Below are 26,908 nucleotides of genomic sequence, written 5' to 3'. Positions count from 1 at the left end.
TATTGCATTAGACTTGCCAAGTAAAGTGCAACACAACTGTGGAAAAAATATCATGTTCCTTTATTTAAACAGATTTACTTTATCTTTGTATTTTACAGGTATTGCTAGTCTTTGACTTAATCCTATTTGTCTTTCCAGGGTTTGTGCCTATTACTAGTGAAAGTAAGCTTATAGCAGTTAAAGGACCAGTGCCTTGTCAGACTTCTTTAAACAGTGAGACATGTACATTGCCTGTTGCATTCACCTCTTCTGCAACTCACTTTAAGCCTATTATACTGCAGCAAAACACAGAGCTAACAAAGTATGTATGTCCTAATACAGTGCAAGTTAAAACTGAAACTTCACACTTAAATCTAACATAGGTGTCCTTACAAAATGGTTTGATTTTTTCAGAGGGACACACGCATCTACTCCTGAGCAACTTGATAGATATGTACAAAATGAAATGCATACGGATGGTAACAACAAATCAGTATTTGTAGATGATATTGAAAACCATGCTGCTGAAGAAGTTGTAGCTGCACCTGAGATACCCAAGCATGATTTAGACATACAAAACCATTCATCCCAAATACCTTCAAATGAGCAAAATCCAAGCAATATGGTTACATCCACCGTTGAATTGCCATCACCATCTGATTCCTTATACAATTTACAAGAAAAGAACACTTTGTCTGCAATTTCTTCAAGCTCCTCAGCTTGTTCTACACCACAGAGGTTGCCTCTTATAAATAACTCCCTTCTCAAACAGGACCCAGAGACAAGAGTGTTAACACTTGTACCAGTACAGCTAGCTGTATCAGAGCAAATACCAAATAAACCTCTTGAGTCAAAAATTGCTTATGATTGCTATAATCATTTGCCTGTACTCCTTTCAAGTACAATAGCAAATTATAACACTGATACAAATCTACAAAATAATTCCTTCCTTTGCCAACTACAGAATTATGAGCCTACTAAGGTACAGACCAAACATGATAAAATGAAAGCCAAAATCTTTAATTTATCATTGCCTTCAACTAATCAAATTATTCAAACTAGCTATCTAGAAAACAAAGAATGCAATACTGAAGAAGGCAGTAGTTCACCTTTACCAGGACCCACATCACATTCATCAGTGAATCAAAATGCATCTTCTTCCTTCAGTGTAGAAATTTTATCCCAGCTGAGTGGGACAAATGACATTTTATTACAGAAAGCAGTGCATCTTATACAAGAAGAGTTTGCATTTGATGGCTATCTAGAGAATGGAGTTGAAGTTCTTGCTATGGGTATGTATACATTTATCTTTATATATAAATATATTCTTACGTACAAAAAACAATCCTAAATAATCTCATTTTATTTTTTTAACAAGGTAACTATATTTTCACCTTAAAGGAGCTTAAGTTTGACACTTTCTGTGATGCAGTCTCTGAAAAGTTTTGTGACCTTTATTGGGATGAAAAATTATTGGAGAATCTTTACAAGGTAGTAAGTGGGAAAACGACTCCACAAATAGGGTAAGTGTTTATTTCTATTCCTCATGCTTGAGGTCTCATTTAATGCTTTTTCTGGGTCCAAAGTATACCAGCTTGCCTCACAGTCTGTAGCTAAAAGTGGGAAAGAATACATCCTCTCTCCACTTGTACTTTTACTTGTTTCTTGCCCTTTGCACTATATAATCTTCTTCCATTTTAGAAGACTCTTCATGGCTCTCCCCACATCAGACACATCAACCATCTGTCTGAATAGGGGGAGCTCTTGACTTCCCTTCCAGCTCTACATTTTTATGACTCTGTAAATGCTCTGATGCATAGTGGTAGACTTAAGCAGATCCTTGAAGTTAAGCATATGCTTAAGTGTTTTGCTGAAATGTTTCTAACATAAGCTGTCCTTCATCTTTGCTCTTACATAGCTGCAGAATTTCTGGATGATGCATTGTCGCCTAAATACTTTTCCCTGTTTGTATAAATTGACTTGAATGGCCTGTGAAATACTCAGTGCTTCTGTTTGAAAGATGCTGTACAGTCAAAATTCAATTGTATTATTCCTACAGTGCAACTTGCACATTTTAGTTTAGTTGTTTGCATTTTAATGTACAAACTCAAACTTTCATTAAGTACAGGGGAAAAAATTGCATGGCTTCTCCTTCTTGTTTTAGGCACCAGAAATCAATGCAACATGGTTTAGTTTCATCTGCACAACCTTCTATAGTTTACAGAAGACTGGAAACTGAGAAAACACAATATTGATATATACCCTTATGTCGTATTTCATCTCTGATATTATCTGTCTTGTACACAATTAAGCCATTCGTGTTTATTGCAGCTTGTAGAAGAGACATGTTTGTAAAAAATCTTTGAGGATCACTGCAGGCAGCTTTTAATGCATTCACATCAATAATGTTTTTTCCTCGTGGTCGGGTTTTGGGGTTTTTGTGTTCCATGCCTATGGACTGGATGTTTGATCAGGAAGTTTACATACCTTTATATCTGTACTCTAGAACTTTGTATCCTTGAAAGACTTAATTCTGAAAGTCCTTGGCTGAGAGAGAGAGAGAGAGGGAAGATTTGAAGGCATCCAGAGTTGAGGTCTATAAAACATGCTGGTCTGATTGTCCACTTGGGTTAGGATTTTCAAAGGCACCTAAGGTAGCTACACACCCAGAAACCACTGAAAACCAGTAGGAATTGCTTTTCAAATTCCCATGGTATCCTTGAAAATCCCAGCCTTGAATGTTGTGAAGGCATCCATTGTGAATGGATTCTTGAGGTATCTGAATCAGTCACCTTCAGCATGAAGCGTTGATGTGATGTGTAAGGTCCTTGAAAGAGAAAGGAGAACAGAATAAGCATCATCCCCCTTCACCCAATAGAAAAAGATAAGCTCAAATTTTGGACCCAGTGAAGAACTGCCTACAACCTCTTCCTAAGATACTGCATTGCCAATAAAAAAAAAACCCTTCAGCTGCAGAGCATGGCAATTCCAAATTAATGGTTTAGGCACTCCTGTGAGCGATATTACCTTTTCCAATACATTTTATCAGATTTCATAATTGAAATTTATGGTAAGATCCTCCCTTGTGGATAAGAGTGATGACGACGTCCTCGCTTACTGGAATTTTTCCTATTTCATATAACCATTTTGAAATCCTAGTTTTCAATATATTCTTAGATGATCTCATTTCTGTGCCTCCTATAACTGCTAGGGCAGCTGGTCCAACCATTCATTGGCCATGCCTTACCAGTTCAACAGGAAGCAAAACTGAAATTCTCTCCTAGCTGAATTGCTGAAAGGCATGCAGATGATCCCACCAATGTATTAAGTTGCTGTAGAAGACAAACTGGAGCAGGGAAGAGAGTGGCAGACGAATAGAGGAAGGCAGGAGAGCAGATAAAAGTGGACCTGCCAAGCCTGTCTTTCAAACCTTGTTGGGTGAGACAGAAAGGTGCTGTTTGGAAAAGGAGAGTGAGTAGTAGCGGTACAGTGGAGGGGGGGAGAACAATAAGCAAAAGATAAGAACCCTGAGGGGGGTAGAGAATGCGCATAGAAGGAAGAAGAAAAATGTGGTAAGAATTGAATGCATGAGTGTGTTGGAGGTTAAAATTAATAAAAACAGCCACATCTATAAGGTAGAAAATACACTGGAGGATGGGAGGCAGAATGTGTGGTTTGGTTTGGTTTGTTTAACAAAACCATGTTTAGTTCATCTCAGAATCATGGTTATCCTAAATAGGAATGGCATGGAGTGAGACTGCTGCCCAAAGCATGACACTATGATGCTGATTGAATCCTGAGTGGAAGACTGCATTGAGACAGTTTGCCATTTAGTGTAGTACTTTGTTTAAACACAGTCTGATGTTCTTGGGATTCTGTTAACCATTGTGCAGCACAACTGGTACTAAGATAATCACTGCACCTTACCCAGTATATTTTAATGTTCTTTAAGCCTTTTAAGGTCTTCTTTATAAAATAAAACCTAAAAAATACATAGATATATATTATGTAGCAGATACATGTGACAAAGTTCTAGCACACACAGTGGTTAGATCTGTAAGATCTTATTTTTATATTTAAGCTTTTCCTGGTATCAGTATTTAAGAATATGAAATGTTAATTGTTCCCTGTCCTATTTTATTTTCAGTGTAACTGAAACAGATGGTTCACAACGTGGCAGCATGTTCCACAGTTTGAAGACATCTGATAGTTTTTTGGTCAGCAGCAAACAGACAAAGGGTGAGAAAAGAACTTGTGGTGTTAGACGTTTGTGTGAGTTGGGACCCCACCAAGGACTACAGCCTGTAGGAATTGGTCTTTATAGAGTGCCTGTAGGACAACACTTGCCTCTGAACTTGTGACAAAACAAACTACAAAGTATCTTAAAATGTGTTACTATATGGTGATACCCTGCAGGTCTCTTGTCTACAATATCTAGCCTACATCACAGCAAATGTCATTTAGCGGGTTACCAAATTTAATTACTTACTGAAGCATGTTATGAATGCCGAAAAACTCTCAAAGTTCCAATCACTATATGTGCTGTGACAAAGTTCCTGCTCTACCTTGGTGGGTCTTGCGCTTATTGGCGGATTTGCTCACCTTGGAGCTTCACGCAGCCCTCAGCTTGGCCATTTTTCTGAATTCACTGTCCAGGTTGACTCCTCTTGTGTCTGACCAGGATTTGGGGGGAACCCAGGCCAGCCCTCTACTCTGGGTTCCAGCCCAGGGCCCTGGGGAATGCAGCTATCTAGAGTGCCTCCTGGAACAACTGTGCGACAGCTACAACTGCCTGGGCTACTTCCCCATGGCCTCCTCCCAACACCTTCTTTATCCTCACCATAAGACCTTCCTCCTGGTGTCTGATAATGCTTGTACACCTCAGTCCCCCAAGAGTCCACGTTCTCACTCTCAACTCCTAGGTTCTCTTGCTCCCAGCTCCTCACACGCACACCACAAACTGAAGTGAGCTCCTTTTTAAAACCCAGGTGCCCTGATTAGCCTGCCTTAATTGATTCTAGCAGCTTCTTGATTGGCTGCAGGTGTTCTAATCAGCCTGTCTTAATTGTCTCCAGAAGGTTCCTGGTTGTTCTGGAACCTTCCCTGTTCCCTTACCCAGGGAAAAGGGACCTGCTTAACTTGGGACCAACATCTCTCCCTTCTTTTTCACTCCTGCATCCCTCTGGCCTGGAGGAAGAAGGAAGAGGAGAAGCTGCTGCTAGGCCCTGGGCTCCCCCTGCTGTTCCAGCTGCTCCTCGGCTGGGCCAGACACCCCTTCCCCCCATTCTCTGCTACCTGGTTGCTGTCCGGCTACTGGACACACACACCCCCCCCCATTCTTGGGTGCTGCTACTGCTCCAACTGCAGTGCCTTGGGGGGGGCCTGCTGGCCCACTCCCCAGAAGGGGGGAGTGAGGGACCCCAGCCTTTGCTGCTGTGAACACCACCACCACCACCTGAGAGGGGTCCTTTCTGCCTGCCTGGACCACCACCTGGAGTTCCTGGAGCTGCTGCTGCTGCGGCGTCTGCTGCCTGGAGCTGCTGAAGCCCCAAGGAGAGGACCACCTACCAGTGGGGGAGCACCTAGAGACTTTGCAGACCACCGTGGAGGGGGCCTTAAGACTAAGTAATTTTCAAACCGTGCTCTTGTGGTGGGGGTCTTGAGTGTGTTTCTAGGGACACGGGGTGTTGCATGGAGCTGCCCCCCGATCCATCTGTGTGTGTCCCCCAACCCCCACCAGTACCACCACCGCTGCCCCCTCCACCACCCCCACTGGCTGCATACCATCTGCCTCTGGGACTTCGCTGCTTGTTTGGCCTGCTGCGCCCTTTCACCACCTTTTGGGCCTGAAGCAGCAGCCAGCCCAAACTGACTCTTTGCAAGCGCATGTGGGTGCATGCGCCCTCCCCATCCCCCTGGACTGGACCCCATTAGTGAGCCCCAGCTTTGTCCCCCTTACCTGTCCCATTTTGCCCCTTGCAGCCTTTTTGCCCTCCCCTTTACCCCAGCACCTTGCTGGCTTCAGTTTTGTTTTGCCTGCCCCGCCCTTTTCCCTCTACAGCTTTTGTTTGTTTGCCCTGCTCTGGCCTCTGACGCTAGCTCCTCGGTTCCCTGTCCTGCCTCCAGCCTGGTTCTCCCCACTCCCCACGTGGTGCCCCTTACCCAGTGCGCCCATGCCCACGCCCATGCGCTTGCGCTCTTCCCCTGTTTGAGTTTGCCCCTATTTCACTGCACCCCCCTAACGTTCTTGTGACCTCCCTCCCCTAGTGCAGCTAGAAGAGCCGGATTCCTATCCTGAGTCGGTGATTGTCCCCTACGAGCCCTTGATACCCCCCTGTCCAGCCACCCCCTTTTTTGGCACCCTTCTCCCCTGCCTGCAGCCTAGCGGGGAGGAGTGGTCGACCTGCTTCCCTTTTCCCCTCCTCCTTCTGGTGTCTCCCCTTCCCTCCCTGCTCATGATGGCAGGGGATAAGATGGGTGGGGCCCATCCAGCAGCCCGAGCTAACCCTCCCCCGCCTGCCCGTCCGTCACCCCCCCCCCAAGCCTCTACCTCCGCTGCTGCTGAACCATCTGCCACTGCCCCCCACTGGGGTGCCAGCAGCGACGGGCACCAGGATGACCTCCGCTGCTGCCACGTCTTCCCCCCCTCAGATTCTGGGGGAGCTCCCCCAGCTGGCGGGAAGGGCCAGGGTAAGAAGAAGGGGAAGGGCCCCGCTAAAAAGACCAGGCCCTCCATGGCAGGGACTGCCCCCAATGCCCTGGCCCCACCACCAGCTGGGGCGTCCCTCCCCGCTGTTCCCTCCACCAGCTCTGCGGGTGTACCTCCCCGGCCCCCAGGGCGTACGCCCAGGTGGTGGCAGCCCCCTCACCTCCTGCTATGTCATCTCCCCTGCCCACCGCCTCCGCTACCATCTATAGCGGCCGGTGCCCCTTTCCCACCATGACCAGGAAGCACGGCGTCCGTTGCCTCCTGGTGCCCGCCTCGCTCCACGTGGAGACCTATGTGCAGGCGTTGGCGAGGGTGGTGGGGCCCATGGCCATTGTGGCGGCCTCCAAAATGTCTGGCAAGGTTGTCTTCTTAGCATTGGAGGCCGCCTCCCAGGAGGCGGTGGAGAAGGGCCTGGCAGTAGGGGGCGTGTTCGTCCCCCGGAGCCGCTAGAGGACCTGGGTGTCCGCCTGGTCCTGACCTCCATCTCTCCCTTTCTTCCCAATGCCGCCCTGTTACCCGCCCTCTCTACCCTGGGGAAACCCATCTCTGTCATCAGCCCTCTCCTGTTGGGCTGCAAAGACCCCGCCCTCCGTCACGTCCTCTCATTCTGCCAGCAAGTGCAGCTTCAACTGCTGCCGGCGGCGCGTGACAGAGAGGCGCTCGAGGGGTCCTTCCTAGTCCCCTACCAGGGGGCCCATTACCGGGTGCACTACTCCATGGGGGAGGTCCAGTGCTACCTCTGCTGGGCGATGGGGCACGTCTGGAGGGACTGCCCCTTAGCCCAGCAAGGAGGGGCATCCGGGACCCCTAAGTCCCGGTAGGGCACCGGCCCCGTCATCGCTGGCTGCCCGGCGCCTGAAACCACCCCTCCTCCTTCCCAGTCCACCATTGCTCCCGCTCAGGCCCAAGGGGCACCTCCCCAGCTATGCCCAGATGAGTGGGAGAGCCCCACCCACGGTGGGGCCTGTGGAGGAGGGAGCGGCAGGGACACTGCCGGGCATGGGAGAGGGCCCATCCCAAGGGGAATCTTCCCTTCCTTGTACTGCCCCACCGTTATCCCTTCGAGTCCCTGAGCCATCACCTCTGCCACCTGACACGATCCCTGCCAGCCAGCCCCCGGATGATGCCATGGAGGGCTGGGCCCTAGTCCAGGGGAAGCGGGGCAAGCGGAAGGCTCAAGCTCCACTCCTCCCATCTGATGCGGAGGCCCCCCGGAAGACCAGGAAGGAGGCACCGATGCCGAGCCTTCCGCTCTACCCACGGGTGTGTTCCATCCACCAGAGCTGGCTGGGAAAGACGTGGCAGCACTGGAAGACAGTATCTCCCCTCCATGGGAGTCCCTCCCCTCCAAGACCCCCGAGGGAGCCCCCCATGTCCTGACACCATCTGAAACCTCAGTGTGCCCCGAGGCGACCGTCGCGTCAGGTGCCGGTGGGGAGAATCCCGGGGTGGCTTAAAATGATTTCCGGTCCATCTATGAGGAGATCAAAGCCCTGGGTCTGACCCCTGTCACCCAGGGGGAGGACGACCCTATGCCAGCGGGCCTCGATCTGGGTGACTTCACTTCAGCCCCCCTTTCTCCATGCTTCCTCCCCTAACCGTTGCTTCCGCTCCCACCTCCGAGGAGCCCCTGGACTCCTCCATCAACCCGGCTGCAGATGGCACCCCGCTGACGGCCACTCAGCCTGCTGAGGTGACGGCCAGTGCCACGCGGCCAGGACCCGAGCCACCAGGGGCACCCCTCCATGAGGAGCATTCAACCTCCTTCCCAGGAGGGGGCCCTACAGAAGAGAGTCCACCTCCTGATGCCGTGGCTGCCAAATCCACCATAGAGCCTGTGCCCAGCATCATTGAGAGCCCTCTCCCCGCCCAGAATCTCACCTCTAACCCTGCCCCTGCCCCTGCCCCTATCCCATCCACCTCCCGAGATGTTATTGCCACCCCTGGGGCTGTCTCCTTCCCTTTTCCAATAGATGATCCCCAGCGAGTGGCCTTTGTGTTTACCTGTCCTGACCCACCAGGGGCTGCTATTCTCCCTCCGCTGCCCCCTATCGCCCCAGGGTTCGAGGCAGGCCTAGTGGCGCCAACCCATCAGGAGCCCTGTCGGGGGTCCGCACCCTGTCTGCCTGTCTCGGTGGGCCACGGGGCTGTACCAAGGGCCCCGTCGGGGAGTAACCAGGAGACCGTAACCCCACCCCCATGCGCTGCGAGAGAAGTTGCGGGAGTTTTTAGAAGATGTCCGTGGCTCCTGCAACAAAGTACAGCTTGCTCTCCAGCGATGGGAGGACTTTCATCAAATCCTCCAGGCCACAAGGGCCCTCATGGGAGGGGGTAAAAGGACGGGGAGGCAGGGCGCCGCGGCCTACCAGCAGGTCTGCCTCTTCCCTGACTTGTTACTCACCTACGGGGTAGGTCACGGACTGCTGCACGGCCCGTCAGGAGCCACAAGCATCCCTGCCGGCGAGGATACCCCCCAGCCCTCCTCATGGCACCTCTTACCATCGCAACATTGAACACCCACGGCTGTAGGATGGGTCTCCGCAAGTCCCAGGTGCTCTCCTTCTTTCGGGAGGGAGGGTACTCTGTAGTTTTCCTGCAGGAGACCCATACGGATCCGACCACCAAAGACAGCTGGCAGCTGGATTGGGGGGACAGGGTCTACTTTAGCCATCTCACAGTTCGTACGGCTGGAGTGGCGACCCTGTTCTCCCCCGACCTATGGCCTGAGGTTCTGGGGGTCACCGAGGCTGTGCCAGGCTGCCTGCTGCACCTCCGGGTCCGCATGGAGGGGCTCATAGTCAACCTCGTTAACATCTATGCCCCGGTAGCGAGCCCGGAGCGGCTGCAATTCTATCAGCAGGCGTCCGCCTTCTTCGGCACCTTGGACCCTCAAGAGTGCCTGGTTCTGGGAGGGGACTTTAACATCACCCTCGACCCGGCCACTGCCGCCGTCCTCCAGGAGATAGTTGAACACTACTCCCTGGTGGACGTTTGGCACGACCACCACCCGGATGACACTTCCCCGTTCACCTTTGTCTGGGTGGAGGCCCATCGGTCGAGCCACTCCCAGTTGGACTGCATTTATTTATCACGCTTCCATCTATGGTGCAGGTAGTCCGGCGTGGAGCATATTGGCGCATGCCTTCCTGCGCCGCTTCTGAGGGCTCCGATATGACCGGCAGCTCCTTTTATCTCCATCCGAGAGGTCTTCCGCGAGACCGCTCTGGGCTGCCAGTCTTCTACCAGGACCTCCTCTGGACCTGGAAACTCTTTTCAACGGCCAGGTCTGTGGCAGCCACCGAGAGGGAAGATCTCCTTGTGGAGCCCCTGCTTCACAACCCCCAGCTCCGTGTGCAGGTGGCAGAGTCCCGCTCGGTGCACCAGAGGTTGGTCCTGGCAGAAGTCACAAGAGTTGGAGACCTCCTGGACTATGACCAGGGAGACTGGCTGGATCCCCTGACGCTCGCTCAGCGCATGGGGCTCTCCAGACCTTGTACTCCCCAGTGCATACTGCAGGAGGTGAAGGCTGCTTTGCCGCCCTCTGCTCGGGTTTATCTCGACCGGGTCCTGCACGAGGGCTCGCCCCGCCTACCCTCTACCCCAGGCCTGCTTTCAAACTGCACCAAGAAAACATCTATACACGCTCGTGCTCCACACCCTTCACGCCCTCATCCTCGTGTCCTGCCCCAATACAAAATGGCAGGACCTCCTGCCACCTTTGGAGGGTAAGGAGCCCCAGTGGGCCAGCCTATATTCCACCTTAGTCCCGAGGCCCGCCGGGGATGTCAGTTGGCGGCTCCCTCATGGAGCCATGAGCATGGGCGTGTTCTTGGTGCGGTTCACCTCAATCCCAGACACCTGCCCCTTTTGAGGCGTGAGGGAAACCCTGGGACACATATACCTGGAGTGTGCCAGGCTGCAGCCCCTATTCCGACTCCTCACCAATATTTTATTATGCTTTCGGTTGCACTTCTCCCTTCACCTTCTTATTTATGCACTCCCTATCTGTGGCCCCACAAAGTCACGGGATCTCCTGGTCAACCTCTTCCTGGCCCTAGCTAAAATAGCTATCTATAAAACCAGAATGAGGAGGATGGCCGATGGAGTCTCCTGTGACTGTGGGGCCTATTTCCGATCCTCAGTCCGTTCATGTATCCGGGCAGAGTTCCTCTGGGCGGCGTCCTCTGACTCCCTTGATGCCTTTGAGGAGCAGTGGGCATTGTCCAGGGTTCTCTGGTAGATGTCCCCGTCCGGTTCCCTTCGTTTGACCCTTTGACCACACTCCTGTCCCTGTTATTTCATTAGTTGTCCCCCGGAATTATTTGGTATCTAGGTCCTGTGGATTCCCCTTTTAGGCTGGGGGGGGTTCATTCGCCCACCCACTTCCCAGATCCCAATAGGATTACTCTCCTATAGCCATATGGCCCGACCCTGTCATAGTGCTTATATGCTTGTTCTTTTAATAGGTGTTCTAGTGATGTGCTTTGATTGGGGAAGGAATCTGTTACTATGAGTTAGAACAGTTTCACTGAATCAGTTCAACTCAGTGTGTCAAGTTTAGTTCCAAGGAGAGCTGAGAGCCTTAGTAAATGCTTGTATTCCTTACAGACTACTGCAGCAATTGAGGGTTAACTGAGAGGTGAACTAATGCTGATTCTTCTCTGAAGTCTCTGATCTTGTTATTGCCTTGTCTGCTCAGTATGGCTTATCAGAATTTAAACGTGTTGTACTGAATAGTAAAATAAGTGGCCTAGCAAGGAACCTTTCAGTTTAAAAACACAAAAGAAAAAAACAACCTTTTTCACAAGGCAATCTAGGGGGTTTTTTTTGTGCATAATTTATCACCAGTGCTACCTAATACATCAGACTTAAAATGACCATTTTTTACACTTTTGGTAAAAGACCACATTCATGAAAATACCAGTTAGAAAGCAAATGTGTAAATTAGAGAGGAGTTACAGATGTTGATGATTATATACACTGTGTGTGTGACATGCTTTCTTTTGTGGGGTGACTCACAGAGGGTCCTTGGGCTGTGGAGCACCATTTAAAGTATGTGGGGGCATAGATTTGCCCCACTCCTGACCCTCCTCTTCCCCTTCTCAGGTGTCCCCATCAGCAGTCTGACCACAGTCCCCAATCCCATGAGTCCCTAGACCCAGTGGCTCCAGATTTGAGTTAGTGGCATTGTGACTTGGCACCCAGGACCACAGTGGCAGATCTGAGTGGCACTGTGACACCCTTCCCCCTCCATCATGACAGAGGAGCAGGTGTGCTAAATTTGAATCAGTGGTGTTGTGACCTGGTATATGGGGTTGTAACACCACTCAGGATTGGCCCAGCCAAAATATGGTCAAGCTGTGGCCTGGGTGCACCAGAACCTATGGGCCTACTACTAGTGTTAGCTAAAGGAGGTGTCCTCAACTCAGGTGGTTATGGAACTGTTTTCTGGAGTCCAACATCCATTTCTGCAGGTCAGGTGACTGTCTTCAGTGTATCCATGTGCTGAATTGACTTTTTGAGAGAAAGTTGGCCTGCTGCAGAAGCCACAGTCTCACTCCCACAAACTCCATTCTTCATGTTGGGGAAACCTCCCAGGCTTCAGTACTCCTAAATGTCTGTTCTGCCAAACATGGTGTGCAACTTCACACTGTAATTGCAAAGCACCCACAAACTAATCCATGTGCAAACTGGAGTGATTTTCCTGCGTGGCCAAAGGTTGGTTGGGTATGATTAACATAGTGTTTTAAACTCTGCTTTGTCGTCTTTGACAAAGTTCACACTTGCATGGTGCCATAAACATGTTAACCCTTCATACTGGCTCAGAATGAATATGTACGCTGGGTCAGGTTTTCATACAGTGACATTTGGCTCTAAAACTGGCATATCTGACCCTGGAGGATCATTCGGGCATATGTGGGCCTAGGAGACCCTGTGGTGGGCACAGTGCTGACATAACGGCTCTTATCCCATGTCTCTTTTATGCTGCCCTGTAATAGGGAAGAGGAATGTGACCAATCATTGACTGTCATTTCAGTCTCTTGCGGCTGTTAACAGCTGTTGTAAGATAGAAAAGGTCCAACGCAGTTTAGGGGATTGGTCCTGTGTCCAACATCAGTAAGACCTGCTGAGTGCCAAAGTAAGTTTGGTACCCCAAAGTCCCCTTTGTTAACTTGCTCTGTGTGCAGTTTGGCTCTAGCTGAGGATCTGGCCTGGTATGTCTGGCCTCTGTGTTCTTTGTAAAGAGCTTTGAGACTTATAGATTATAAAAGCTAAGCACTTCTTTACTAGTGAGAGCATATGTTTATGACCCACTTTTATTTTTATGTGCAGCCTCTATCCCAACCTATATATTTTAGAGCCGCTGTACATGTTCAGCGTGCATCTTTATTGCATTTTACAGAAACTCGTGAAGTGAGGTTTAATAGTTCCACACTTTGACAATATTTTTGACCTTGGGCATTTGAAAGAGTGGTTACACAATATTAGTCTTATGCCCTTTAAACTTATGGATCACCTGTTTTTTGTCACTCTATTTGCCAGCAAAGTGCTAGTACCCTTGGATTACTGTATCTGGTGGTGGTTGTCATGACAACTGACAATGCCACAGTTACAGGGCATAGGTGGCTTGACAACTGCTTTTCATATGCCTAGCATTTAAATCTAAAAAAATAAACAGAAATAGATATACTCCTATGTATGACTGTCCTTTTGTTCTCTTTAGAAGGGAAAGAGAGACTGGTGGCCTCTGACACCAAGGCAATGCCCACTACAGATATATCATTGGCTGAAATGGACTTGCATGAGCTTCCACTAGATAATTTTGAAAAAGAATTGAGGCTGCAGAAGGTTATATTAAGAACAGAAAAGGATGGAAGTTGTTTACAAAGTAATGATTGTCTCGGTCCTGACTTCGTAGAAGAGAATAGAGAACAAGAAGAGGAGACTTCTGAAAATAATTACCCTGTCTCCCCCAGCTCATCTGACTTTCAAAGTTGTAGTCCTGGTTGGAGCAGTGCATTCAACGGGGGTGAATGTTTTAGTTCAGAAGTTTACAATTATGTGAAAAAACTTGGAAAGCAGGAAGTAAATGAATCACAAAATATAGATTCGAAAAGAGTGGTAAGTACTTTGATTTATGAAAATTCAAGATGTATTGTAATGCTTATTGATAAAGGTAGGGTATTTAACAATAAAAACCAGGAGGTGATGGTCCTCTTTTCCCTCAAAATGTTAAATTAACATACAATCCTTTATCCAAGTAAGCTTGGTGCATACAACATAATATTAAAGCATTTTACAACATAAGATTAAATTAAATTGATAATCAGATATGGTAGTTCATTATTTTTCTGGAGAAATGGTATATTTTGGTTTCAAAGTAAAATCTTGTATAAACTGACAAATGTAGCTTGATATAACTATAACTATATGCCAAGTAAAAGAAAGGTAGACAAATCACATTATTCTTCTCTCTTCCTCACCATTAACATGAGTGGTCTCTTTGTTCCAACTTTTTTAAAAATTTCTTAAGGAAAAGGTGAATAATTTTGTGTTGATGAAATCTGATATGGTTAATATATTTAAAATACACTTGTTTGAACCTATGATGTGCAGATTATTAATTACTTGCATATTTATAAATTTGCATATAACAAGCTTCAGCATGTAATCAGCACATCCTGCCCAAAGCAGTGGTAGGGGTAGGACATGGAGTGGTAGAAACCTTTGGCAACAGTGGCTGGTGGGGAATAGCTTGATGTCTGTCTAGGAGTAGCTTGATGAGTGGCTGATGGGGAAAGCTGGGTGGGTGCTGAGGTGCCTGGAGTTGCTGCCCCTGTGCTTGGGATTGGCTGCTTAGGTGTGGGTGGGTGAGATTGATGGTGATGGGACTACTGCTGCGGGTTAGGTGGCTGGTGGGATGGCTGGGGAATGGGTGGGTGCTGCCAAGCAAGTACAAGCAACACTCCTTTATACTTTGTCATTTCTTACCCATTTACATATCATGTTTGTCACTGTTTTTTGCGGGGGTTGGCCTTGAGACTTCCTAGGGAATTTCACCTGCTTACAGCAGGTCTGAATTGGGCCTGAGTGTCTTGAGTCATTAATGTCCAATCATTGGTAAACCCTGGATCTCCATCTTGTTATACAAGAATCTACTGTTCTCTGAGACAAGGAAAAAGAAATTGTAAAGGTTTATAGGTCTCAGGTATAAGTTGTAATATAGTGTGGCTCTCCACCCTTGCCATATGAGGTTATGAACATAATGAAATTGCATTGGCCCATTGAAGTATTTGCCACTTGTTGATTCTTATCTCATAATCCAAAATGCTGCATTATTATACAAAATAGCTTGGTAGTTGAAAGGGAGTTGTACAGGAGAGGAGGGACGTAAATTAGATGCCACGCTGAAAGCTCTGACCCTCAAAGCAGGGACACCTTTAATATGGAATGGGTTACATGGTCTTTCTGTTAACACGGACTTCCCTAGATGGCTTGCAACCTAGTTTTAGGAGTAGCATCCGTGCCACCTAGAGATTCAGGGCTTGTCTTCACTGTAAAGTTAACTCAAGTTTTAACTTGAGTTTTTGGCCTTAACCCAAGTTCTTTCCATACCAAAAGATCTTAATTAAGTGTCATGGTGCTTTTAACTCAAGTTGGCTGGCCCCTCCGAGGTATAGGCTAAAGCTTGAGTCAGTGTAACTCATCAGCTGCTGACACAACCATTCTGTAGTGTGGATGCAAGCTAGCTCAGCTTGAATCCTGCTGCTCCTTCATTGCTTTCCCACAATGCCTTCATGTGCCCGAAAAGGACCTGACTAGTTCTCCCACACACAATTCATTGGGATAGAATTCACAGAGAAACTCTGCTTACTGCAGCACAAAACCATGGGATGTGCCCCCAGAAGTCTTAGCAACACAGAGGTGTGAATGAGGTACCATTGTGGATAGAGCAGTTTGAGTGTTGTTTTGCTGTGTGGCCACTCTCGCTTAAGAGGAGTAATTCGAATATAGACAATTCTAGTAAACTCATCAGTGAAGACATACTCTGTGGTCTGAAAATGGGTCTACCTGTCTAGAAAGTGCTATTAATCCTGCTGTCTGATTGTTCACAGTGGACAGGAACGAAGATAAATCTATTGGATTTGTCAATATATTTCTAAATAAATATAATGAAGTGCAACTAAGTCATCAGAAATAACAGATACAGACCTATTTGCTTCCAAGTAATTAGTTGAAATACCACTTGGTCCACTCTCATTGATGGTTTGGTGTATGTGAAACAAAAATAACCTCATTTTAGTTCATTGCAATTAACGCCTTTGTTTGCAGTCTCAGGAGGGAGGTTAAGGATTGGATGAGTATGGCGGTTCAATTGTCCTCCTTTCCCCTCATGTCAAGGTGCAGGTACATTGGTGAAGCAGCATGAGAAACTTGACCTACGATTGTTGTGTGTTTTGAAAAAGAGAACAGACTTCTTCAGGGCTGTCAATCCAGCAATTTGGGCATATAATTCTATAGGGGCATAGAATTATAGATGGTCAGTTAAATACTCTTTGAGCATATCAGGTACAAAAAGAAGAAAAGGATTACATGATCTTCATTGCTCAAAGGACTACTTCTTGACTGCAAAATTGTAAGGAGTTTTCATGAGTATCTCAAGTAATTTTTTCCCCCACCCCTACCCTACCCCAACATTTGCTTTTTCTTTTTTTTTTCCCCCCAGGATTTTATAGATTATTAAGTGATTTAGTTTGATCCAAAAAGATATGATCTCTGCTCTTCTGATTTTTTTTTCCCATATAACTTGCTGGAGTACAATATAAATGAAGCAAGTTTTAAAGTAATTTTGAGCATCCCCCTTTTAATTTTACTTGGAAAATTAGTGCATATTAGTGTTGCTGCTGTTTGCACTACCTGCATAACTGGTAGATTTACCCAAACACCTTCTAACTTGCATTTTCTTTATAATCTATGTGGTAACATTTATCATGAGTTAGAAAAGAATATGGGAGGAAGAAGTTAATTTTGTGAGGAATCCTTACAGAGAGTGATACTTTGGTATCATCATGTGCCAGCAATGCCCCTCTGCCATGTACATTGGCCAAACCAGTCTCTAAGCAAAAGAATAAATGGACACAAATCTGACATCAGGAATCATAACATTCAAAAACCAATAGGAGAACACTTCAATCTCTCTGGTCACTCAATAACAGATCTCAAAGTCGCAATTCTTCTACAAAAAACTTCAAAACAGACTCCAGCGTGAAGCTGCAGAACTGGAATTAATTTGCAAACTAGATGCCATCAGATTAGGCCTCAATAAAGACTGGGAGTGATTGTCTCATTACAAAATTTAAACTTAATTTCCCCAATACTAATTTCTCCCTACTGTTACTCAGACCTTCTTGTCAACTGTCTGTAATGGGCCATTCTCTTACCACTTCAAAAGTTATTTCTCCTCCCTTGGTATCCTGCTGTTAATTGATTTATCTTGTTAGACTGACCTAACAGTTGGTAAGGCAACCCACATCCTTTCATGTATTTATACCTGCTCCTGTATTTTTTTACTTCATACATCTGATGAAGTGGGTTCTATGCCCAAATAAATTTGTTAGTCTCTAAGGTGCCCCAAGGAGTCCTTGGGTTTTTTTGGTGTCTAAGACATTCTTATTTTAACTCTGTTATACTCCATGTATATTGTGAAAAGTATAACAAACATAATCCTACTGAATGTAGGTCCAGTTGAAAGTTGAGCAAACGCATCGGGAATAAACATGAGGATCTGTGCATTATATTAATTAATTATAAGTAGCTTCAAAAGTATATGGACAGAAATGAGCTGGATTCCGATCTTGCTCTGTTGACTCAATGGAGTTACGTGGATGTCCAGCTGGTGCAAATTAGATTGGAATTGGGAACTATTGTATGTCTGGGCCATGTTTACACTACCAACTTTGCTTGATGGAAGTTACATTGGCCTAAAGTTTGTATATTATTTGTGCACATGCATGCTTGGTGGCTTGCGTCGGCGCTTTGTGTAATCGCCAAGTGTACTTGTGCCAATCCAGAGTGCAGTGTCCCATGGGTAGGTATCCCAGTGTGCCAGGCGCCGCCCTCTGTCACAATGAATTTTGGGGGATTTTTGCAGTGTTTACAGGGTAGAAATGAGCTGTGCAGGGAACACTGGGAGCTCAGTGTCAAGTTCTCATCTAGCAACTTTCTATATCCCATAGTGCCATCCCTATCCCATAATTTTCACACCTTTTTAAAAATCCCCAAACCATATGGCTTTTCTGCACTAACTTTGTAGTGTACACTAGATCTAAATGTATAAGCAGGGGTAAGATAATGAATTACAGATAATAGAAACACTCAGTATATTATAATGAAAGTCCTGTATAATATCTAAAGTCAATTTGTAAATAATTTTTTAAAAATTAAACTCAATATGCACTTTTCCAAACAAGGAATAATGTAATGTGATGTGTTGTGATAGATACAGGGTCAAATTCAGTTCTAGTATATGTTCTATTAACTTCTTGTACAGTATAAATACCCTTTGAATGTACTGCAAAAGAAAAATCCATTTTCTACGTAATGCATATATATTTTAAGACAATATATCCTGTCAGATAATACTTATGTACAGAAGATCTCTAATATGTTTTAAAGGCATAGAATCTTAGATTAATTATTAAAAAGATTCCATTTGAATCTTTGATGTCTTGCAACTTTTTCTATTTTTTTAAATGTTTTGTTATTAATATACAACAGGATATTGGATTAAAGCCTCAAGCAGCTTTCAGTCTAGTGCCTTTTTTCCCCTTCATGCCATGCTGTAGTGTGCCAGCAGAATGATTGATTGATTGCTGTTGCATTGACTTTCTGTAAAGCCTGGCGTCTTTCAAAGGTTGCAAAATAAGGACCTAAAAAGTTGGCTCTAAATAGAAAATTATTAATTTAAATCTTTAAAATTTGCTAAAGTTTAGAGAGGGCTCTTTCCTAAAATGCTGACTTTCCATGTACTCCGTGAGAAACATCAATGTCAAAAAATTAACCATTAGAATCCTTGTAAATAAAGTTTCTGAAACCGCTACAGAGTTTTAGTTTTATATATGTAAAATATTAAATTAGATTTCCTCTGTTTCTTTTTACATTTTTTGTGAGTTATATCAGTATTCTGGAGAGTGTGATACTTAGCCCTGAATCAGTCAATAGCAAATGTGTAAAGCTATCCACCACTTACATCTCCCATCCTTTACCTTTTATTAACAGACAGGAGACAGATAACATAACAAAAGCAATTGTGTAATAACGTAGCACAATTTTAATTTCAGTACCAGCTACTGACAAGTCAGCCAATCTTTCCCTGTTGTGGTCAGCATGGATTTTGCTGTTAATATAAAATCCAGAGGTTTGTGCCCTGCTTTTTAACAGTCTGTCCTGTTTCTTCGTTTTAATTCTATCTATAGCATAGGCACCAATTTCTCCTGGCGCTGCTAGGTGCTCAACACCGCCCAGCCATGTGCCGACTCCACCCCTGCCCCAAAGTCCCCACCCCAACTCCGTCCCTTCCCTGCCCCATTGGACTCCTTCCCAAATCCCCACCCCAGCCCCTCCTCTTCCCCGCCTCCTCCCCTGAGGGCACTGCATTCCTGCTCCTCCCCCCTCCGTCCCACAGATTGTTACACCGCAAAACAGCCATTTTGTGGCAGCAAGGAGGAGAAGCGGAGATGCAGCGTGCTCAGGGGAGGAGGCGAAGGTGAGCGGGGGGGAGCTTGGCTGCCGGTGGGTGCAAAGCACCCACCAATTTTTCTCCATGGGTGCGCCAGCCCCGGAGCACCCATGGACTCGGCGCCTATGATCTATAGTATCATTTTATTTCAGCACAGCAAAAAACTATTTGTATCATCTGAAAATTTTAGGGCCAAATCCTTTGATTTAAACATTGGTGTAAATTACATGATGGGCACATTGTTTAGGCAAAAGATGTAAGTGGGGGAAATGTAGTGCAATTTGGCATTAAGGATGTGTACAAAATGGGTGTAAGTTACTAGTGATGGGCTAAAATGCTGGAAGTGTGGTGTTCCCTTCCCATTTCCTGTGAGGACTTGCCTCAGCCCCGCTGCATGCCCTGAATATTCCTATGTGCTCCTGAGAGGAGTGCGCCTCACAATTTGAGAACCGTTGTGTTACCATGAGTTAACTATTTTTGCTAAATAATCTGTTCCACCTTGTATCGTGCTGCGACACTTTGAATCCCTTTCCTAGACCTGAAGAAGAGCTCTGTGTGGTTTGAAAGCTTGTCTTTTTCATCAACAGAAGTCGATCCAATAAAAGATATTACCTTGCCCACCTTGTCTCTCTAGAAATCTAAATACTGAGATGAGTGAACTTGTGTGTCTAGTATTAAATGAAGATATTGATATAATAGGCATCACACAAACTTGGTGGATGATTGATAATGGGACACAGTAATACCAGGATACAAAATATATGGGAATGACAGAGTAGGTCATGCTGGTCGGGGAGTGGCACTATATGTGAAAGAAAACCTAGAGTGAAATATAGTAAAAATCTTAAATGAATCAAACTGTACCATAGACTCTCTATGAATAGAAATTTGATGCTTGAATGATAAGAGTATAGCAGTAGGAATATACTACTGAGTAGTTGACCAGGATGGTGATTGTGAAAGTCTCAAGGAGATTAGAGAGACTACAGAAATAGAAAACCCAGTGATGATGGGGAATTTCAACTGCCCCTCTATTGACTGGGTTGGTGTCCCCTCAGGATGGGATTCAGAGAGGAAATTTCTAGACACTAGCCTCTTGGAGCAGCTAGTCCTGGAACCCACAAGGGAAGAGGCAATTCTTGATTTACTCCTAAATGGAGCACAGGATCTGATCCGAGAGGTGTGAGTATGGCTGAACCGCTGAGTAACAGCAAACCTAATGTAATTAAATTTAACATCCTGTTGAGGGGGAAATACCAAAGAAACCCATCACAGTAGCATTTAACTTGAAAAGGAGAACTAGACAAAAGTGAAGACGCTTTTTAAATGGAAACTAAAAGGAATAATGTCATGAGTAAAATGTCTGCGAGCTGCATGGAAACTGTTTTAAATATACCATAATATTTGCTCAAACTAAATCTGTATCCCAAATTTAAAAAGAAATCAGTAAGAGGACCAAAAAAATGCCACTATGACTAAACAGAGTAAAAGAGGTGGTTAGAGGTACAAACAGGGTCTGAATGAGCTCTCCCGTGATATCTAGTGATAAGCTGTGGGAAAAGATTTCTCACGCACACTGTATTTGCATAAACCAACCTACTGTGCCTAAATGCACAGCAGAGGGACCTGCTCTGCCGGAATGATCAATTTGGCCGGTATTAGTTTACCAACCCCTCTAGTATTTGAATGCAGGAGTAATGGAATGTTATTTTTATTGTACAAGTAAAAGGCTGCAGAACTGATTAAGGGGGTCACCCGCAACTGAACCTCACTCGCTAAGCGCTGGAGGGAGGGAGAGTGGGGACAGGTGTTTGTAACTGGTGGTGAGGGCTCTGCCTAAAGATTCTGAGGCCTTGGCTACACTTACAGATGTACAGCACTGTGAGTTAAACCCGCCTTCGTACAGCTGTGTAGGGAAAGCGCTGCAGTCTGTCCACACTGACAGCTAACAGCGCACTGTCATGGCCACATTTGCAGCTGCATTGGGAGCGGTGTATTATGGGCAGCTATCCCAGCATTCAAATGGCTGCAACGTGCTTTTCAAATGGGGGAGGGTGGAGTGTGACAGGGAGCGTGGGGGGAGAGAGAGTGGGTGTTTGGGTTTTTGCTGAGAGTGTGTCAGCATGCTGTCTTGTAAGTACAGACCCCTGCCCCTCTCTCACTCACTGAAAGCAAACGGCAGCTGTTTCTTTTTTTCTTATAGACGAGATAAGCAGCCGCACACCAAAACGGACCCCGACCCCCCTCCCACACCATCTCTCTCTTCAAGCAAACGTTAGCTGTCCAGCACTCCAAACAGAGCCTCCCTGCCTGCCTCTCACTCATTCAAAGCAAACAGTAGCTGTGTTTGGTTTTTTTGATAAGCAGCCCCTGAAACGGAGCTTTGAAATGGCACTTCTGCGTCCGGAATTCACAACAAAACAAGAGAGGACGCTTCAGTTAAAAGGATTATAGGGAGTAATAACGTTACTTCCCGTTTACGCTGGAGCCTCTCAGCCAATGCACAACAGCTGTTAATCCTCTCGGGGAGGTGGAGTACCAGGAGCACTCGAGCCAGGGAGTCAGAGCGCTCTACGTGCCTTGCCAGTGTGGACGGAGAGTAAGGCAGAGCTCTCTGGGAGGCTTTATTGCAGTATAACGTGCAAGTGTAGCCAACGCCCTAGAAGCCATTTGACTCTCTCCTTCTCCATTGTTTAAAGATAGAGCTGATTAGACTCAATTGAGAGTCTTTGTTCTCCTAAATAATCACTAGAGCTGAAATCACTGATAACCAGGTCTAGCTGCTGTATGTGGGACAGTGCTGCAGTGAAAGAGACTGCCCACTACCAGCTGATATCACTGAGAACTGGTTTGAGTGGTGGAACCTCAGAATGTGACATCTGAGTGAATGGAGGCGTAGCAGCACCAGGCAGTGGCACCAAAGTGAACAGTGGTGACCGTGAGTCAGTTGCAGAGGCGACAGCAGAGCTCAATGACTCCCTTCCTTCCAACCCCTGCTTCTCTCCCCCCACCCCCCACAGGGTGGTGAACTCACCTCTGAACTCTGGACCTTTGCTGACCAAGTCCAGCAACTGAAAGTGGGGTGCAGTAGAGGGAAAATGCAATAGCAGGTTGAAGGAATATTTATTGGACATTCATACTGCAAAGTGAGAAACTGAGGCAAAGGACATTGCCCAACATACTCTCGGGTGGGTGTTTGCCTATAGTAATATGCTTTTGAATTATGGTGGTGGTGTTTTTCCAAATAAATGCCATGTTCCTTTTTCCTTTTTATTAAGTTTTCTTTTGTTATACACAGACTCATTGCTTGCAAGTGGGGAAGTATTGCCTCTTCGAGATGCCATGGGGTGGTGGTTTAAATTTTCCCAGATTACTGGGTAGGAGCTTGAGCCGACTCTGTTTTGTACTGTTCAGAGGAACCCCTAGATATTGAATCTGGTCCTTGTTGCTGCTGACTTCATCCGTCAGAAGAGTTACAGAGGGGGAAAAAGACTTTGAAAACTAGAAGTCAAATCCTTATGAGGAAAATAGAAAGGAGCATAAACATGGGCAAGTCAAGTGTAAAAGTGTACGTAGGCAGGCCAAAAAAGAATTTGAAGAGGAACTAGCAAAAGACTCAAACTAGTAGCAAAAATTTTACACACAAATGAGTTGCTGCCAAAGAGTCGGGCCACTGGATGTCAAGACGCTAAAGAGCACTCAAGGAGGACAAGACCACTGCAAATGAAGTCTGTGCATCGGTCTTCTCTGCAGAAGATGTGAGGAAGATTCCTCCACCTGACCCATTCTTTTCAGGAGACAAATCTGAATAACTGTCCCAAAGTGAGGTGCCAATAGAGGAGATTTTTGAACAAATTGAAAGATTAAACAGTAATAAGTCACCAGGACCAAATGGTATTCACCTAAGAGTTCTGAAGGAACTGAAATATAAAATTGCAGAACTACTAACTGTGGTCTGTAACTTATCACTTAATCAGCCTCTAGTGAAATGCCATTTTTTTTAAAGGCTCCAGAGGTGATCCTGGCAATTACAGGCTAACCACATTACTTGAAACTATAGTAACTAACAGAATTATCAGACACATAAATGAACATGATATAGTGGGGGAAGAGTCAACATTGCTTTTCTGAAGGGAAATCACACCTGGCCAATCTATTAGAATTCTTTGGGGGAGTCAATAAGTATGTGGATAACTATATCCAGTTAATATAGTGTACTTGAACTTTCAAAAAACCTTTGACAAGGTCCCATGCCAGTGGATCTTGAGCAAAGTAAGGAATCATGGTATATGAGGGAAGGTTATCTCATGGATCAGTAATTGGTTAAAGGAAGCAAAGGATAGGAATAAATGGTCAGTTTTCACAAGGGAGAGAAGCAAATAGCGGGGTCCCCCAAGTTTTTGTAGTTGAACCAGTGGTATTCAACATATTCAGAAATTATCTGGGAAAGGTTATGAAGAATGAGGTAGTAAAATTAGTAGATGATACAGAATTACTCAAGATAGCTAAGTCCAAAGCTGACTGAAGTGCTACAACGGGATCTCACAAAACAGCATGAACGGGCAACAAAATGGCAGATGAAATTCAGTGTTGATAAATGCAAAGTAATGCACATTAGAAAACATAGTCTTCTTCTCATGATTGCTCGTGTGTATTCCACAATAGGTGTGCGTGCTCTTCACGTGCACCAGTGCGGAAGTTTTTCCCCTAGCAGTACCTGTAGTTGGGGGGAGCATGCCCTGCCTGGTGCAGTATAAGGGGAGCTGCGTGCTCCCCCCACCCTCAGTTCCTTCTTGCCGCCAGTGAAGTTGCGTCGGAACTGCTCTGCTCCAGCTTTGCTGTAGCTCGTCCCCAGAACTGTTCATTCATTCAATGTTAGTACCTGTAGTTTAGTTAATCAGTGAACCCGGGCCAGGGCATGCCCCAGGGTTTAAGTCGTGTGGCTCTTGTAGGCGTTCTATGCCAAGAAGTGACCCGCACACAAACTATTTGCGCTGTTTGGGAGAAACCCATATCAGCAAAAGGTACAAGATTTGCAAGTCATTTAAGCCTCGGACCAAAAGAGAAAGGGACATTAGGCTCCGGGCCATCCTGATGGAGTCGGCGCTGACCCCGACTCTGGCACGCTGCTCCGAACTGGTACCCAGCACTGAGGCGTCAGTACACAGCGACCCTCCAGTGCCATCGACCAGTAGGCACCACGCCCCATCCACGAGGGCCAGGAAGGCTCCCTCTTCGCAGTGACACCATGGGAAGTCTGGGACAGAATCTAGGCCCATATCGGGCAGTCTTCAATCCCCACTGGGCCCCAGGTCTCTGACTCACGTTGAGCATAGTAGCCCAGCCCCTTCGGAACAGGCCTCTTTGGATGTCTGGATGCCATTCACGCCTGAAGCCCTCCAGGCGGCCCAGGATGTTATGTCCCTGCCGGTGCCCAGAGCACTGCCGATGTCAGCCCCACGTTCCAGAGGCAAGCCACCGTTGTGATCTCCACAGTTGCCTCAGCCCGGTACTGATCTCGGTCAAGGGAATGTTCCTGACGCCATTCACTGCCCAGCGACCGCTCGTGGCAGAGTCCATGTGGATTGCCCTCAACGCCGACCAGACTGTCTGGCTGCGTTCCAGCTGGCTGGGACTCTCGGCACCACTCGTCCTCAAGGAGCGAATATCGACAGGACCACGGCGGGTGTCACCAATGGTCCTCGTCTCGGAGAGGGTACCACAGTCAGTCATGGCATGATCATTGATCGCTGGCGTCTCACCGTCGCAGGTCCCCCCATCGAGGCCGTTCGTAGAGCAGCTGTTACCGTCAGTACCGGTCCTCCATGTCGAGATTGCCATCCCTTGGCCGTCATAGATTCCGGCACCACCGCTCCTCCCAGTCCAGAGACAGCAGCAGATCTTATGCCAGCACGGTCTCCATTCATAGCCATCCTTCGATGGGCCAGGCCAGCCAACCCAAACAGCCGGCCCCACCGGTGCCACAGCAGGTGCAGTGACACAGAGTATCATGGCCAGCCCAATGTTACCAGTGGGCACTGTGGCCTCAGGTGCAGCCCCCTGTGGGAGCTCGCTCGGTGGCCGGAGCTTCGGAAGCACCGTCTGCCTCCCGTTCCAGACCCCTGAGAAAGGAGTCAGTGGGACGTATGTCCTCAGCACCGTGCCCGGAGTCCAACCAGGTGATGGACCCTCTAGTGCTGGCCGACACCTAGAGCACTGCACGGGCCTCCTTGCCCCGCCCGGAGGAGGCGATTGTGGCCCCGCCCCCCTCCACCCCGCAGGAGGACTTAGGGCCGACCAAGAACTCTTAAAGAGGGTGGTAGCAAGCCTCCACCTCCAAGCAGAGGAGATGGAGGAGCCCTCAGATTCCCTGTTTAACATGTTGTCCCCATTGGCTCCTGGTGGAGTGGCCTTGCCTCTCTATGAAGCGGTGGCTAAGATTTCAAATGCCCTGTGGCAAACACCGGCCTCATTGGTCCCCATCTCTAAAAAGGCAGAATGCAAGTAGTTTGTACCCACTAAAGGGCATGAGTACCTGTATCTCTCCCGGCGCCCAACTCCCTGCTGGTTGAGTCGGTCAACCACAGGGAATGGCAGGGTCAGCCAGCCCCGACCCCAAAGAACAGACTCTCAGAGACTGGACTCTTTCAGAAGGAAAATTTATTAGTCTTTGAGTTTCCAGTTACGAGTGGCAAACCATCAGGCTCTCATGGGCCGGTACAAATTCAATCTGTGGGGCTCCCTGCCCAAGTTTGAGGACTCCCTCCAGGAGCGCTATAGGAAGGAATTCAGGGCACTAGTGGAGGAAGGAGCAGCGGCTGCTAGGGTGTTCCTGCAGGCAGCCTCAGATGCTGCAGACACGGCCACACGATCAATGGCTTTTGTGGTGTCCATGAGATGGGCATCATGGCTCCTGCTCTCTGGGCTGTCCAGCAAGGTGCAGTCTTCCATGCAGGATCTCACGTTCAGCGGGAAGGCTCTGTTTACAGAGGAAACTGATACAAGGCTACATGCATGAGTCTCCCACACGACCCTCCAGACTCTGGGCCTCTATGTCCCAGCTCCGGCAAACCCTAAGTTCAAACTACAGCAGACTCCCACCCAGGCCGCCTTCCCGAAGTATGAGGCTGCCCATAAGAAGCAGCGGGACTATGAGACACCCTCAGAGGCAGTCTTGGCCTGCCCCCCCAGCCTGGGTCCACCCAATGGCAAGCAGGCAGGGAAAAGGCATTTTTGACGGGATGCTTGGGGGCACCTCACCAGGGATACACCCCCAATTAAGCTACCCTTCTCCAACCGGTTGTGTGCTTTCCTCCCGGAATAGTCGTGGCTAACCTCGGACCGATGGGTCCTCAACACCATCTCCCGGGGTTACACCTCCAGTTTACTTCCTTCCTGCCCAACCACCCCCGTCCCTCTTGGGGGACCCCTCCCACAAAGCTCTGCTCAAGCAGGAGGTGGGGTGGCTCCTAGGACTAGGA

The 26,908-nt window shown here is 47.2% G+C and overlaps 1 protein-coding gene across 5 annotated transcripts in view; it reads left to right on the top strand.

Annotated features, from left to right (window-relative positions):
• The window catches only part of KNDC1 (kinase non-catalytic C-lobe domain containing 1), a 137,584-nt gene that overhangs the window by 83,322 nt on the left and 27,354 nt on the right, over positions 1-26,908 (top strand). For 4 of the 5 annotated variants that reach the window (XM_038411317.2, XM_043518886.1, XM_038411320.2 and 1 more), the window contains exons 13-17: positions 139-301; positions 394-1,271; positions 1,358-1,502; positions 4,127-4,218; positions 13,413-13,810. In XM_038411317.2, the coding sequence (XP_038267245.1) occupies positions 139-301; positions 394-1,271; positions 1,358-1,502; positions 4,127-4,218; positions 13,413-13,810 (1,676 nt within the window). The remainder of the gene's footprint in view (positions 1-138; positions 302-393; positions 1,272-1,357; positions 1,503-4,126; positions 4,219-13,412; positions 13,811-26,908) is intronic. The other variant, XM_043518885.1, reaches the window with a different exon arrangement.

This window comes from Dermochelys coriacea, chromosome 7 (genome assembly GCF_009764565.3).
Source record: "Dermochelys coriacea isolate rDerCor1 chromosome 7, rDerCor1.pri.v4, whole genome shotgun sequence".
Lineage (NCBI taxonomy): Eukaryota > Metazoa > Chordata > Testudines > Dermochelyidae > Dermochelys > Dermochelys coriacea.
This window is presented reverse-complemented; position numbering and strand designations above follow the sequence as displayed.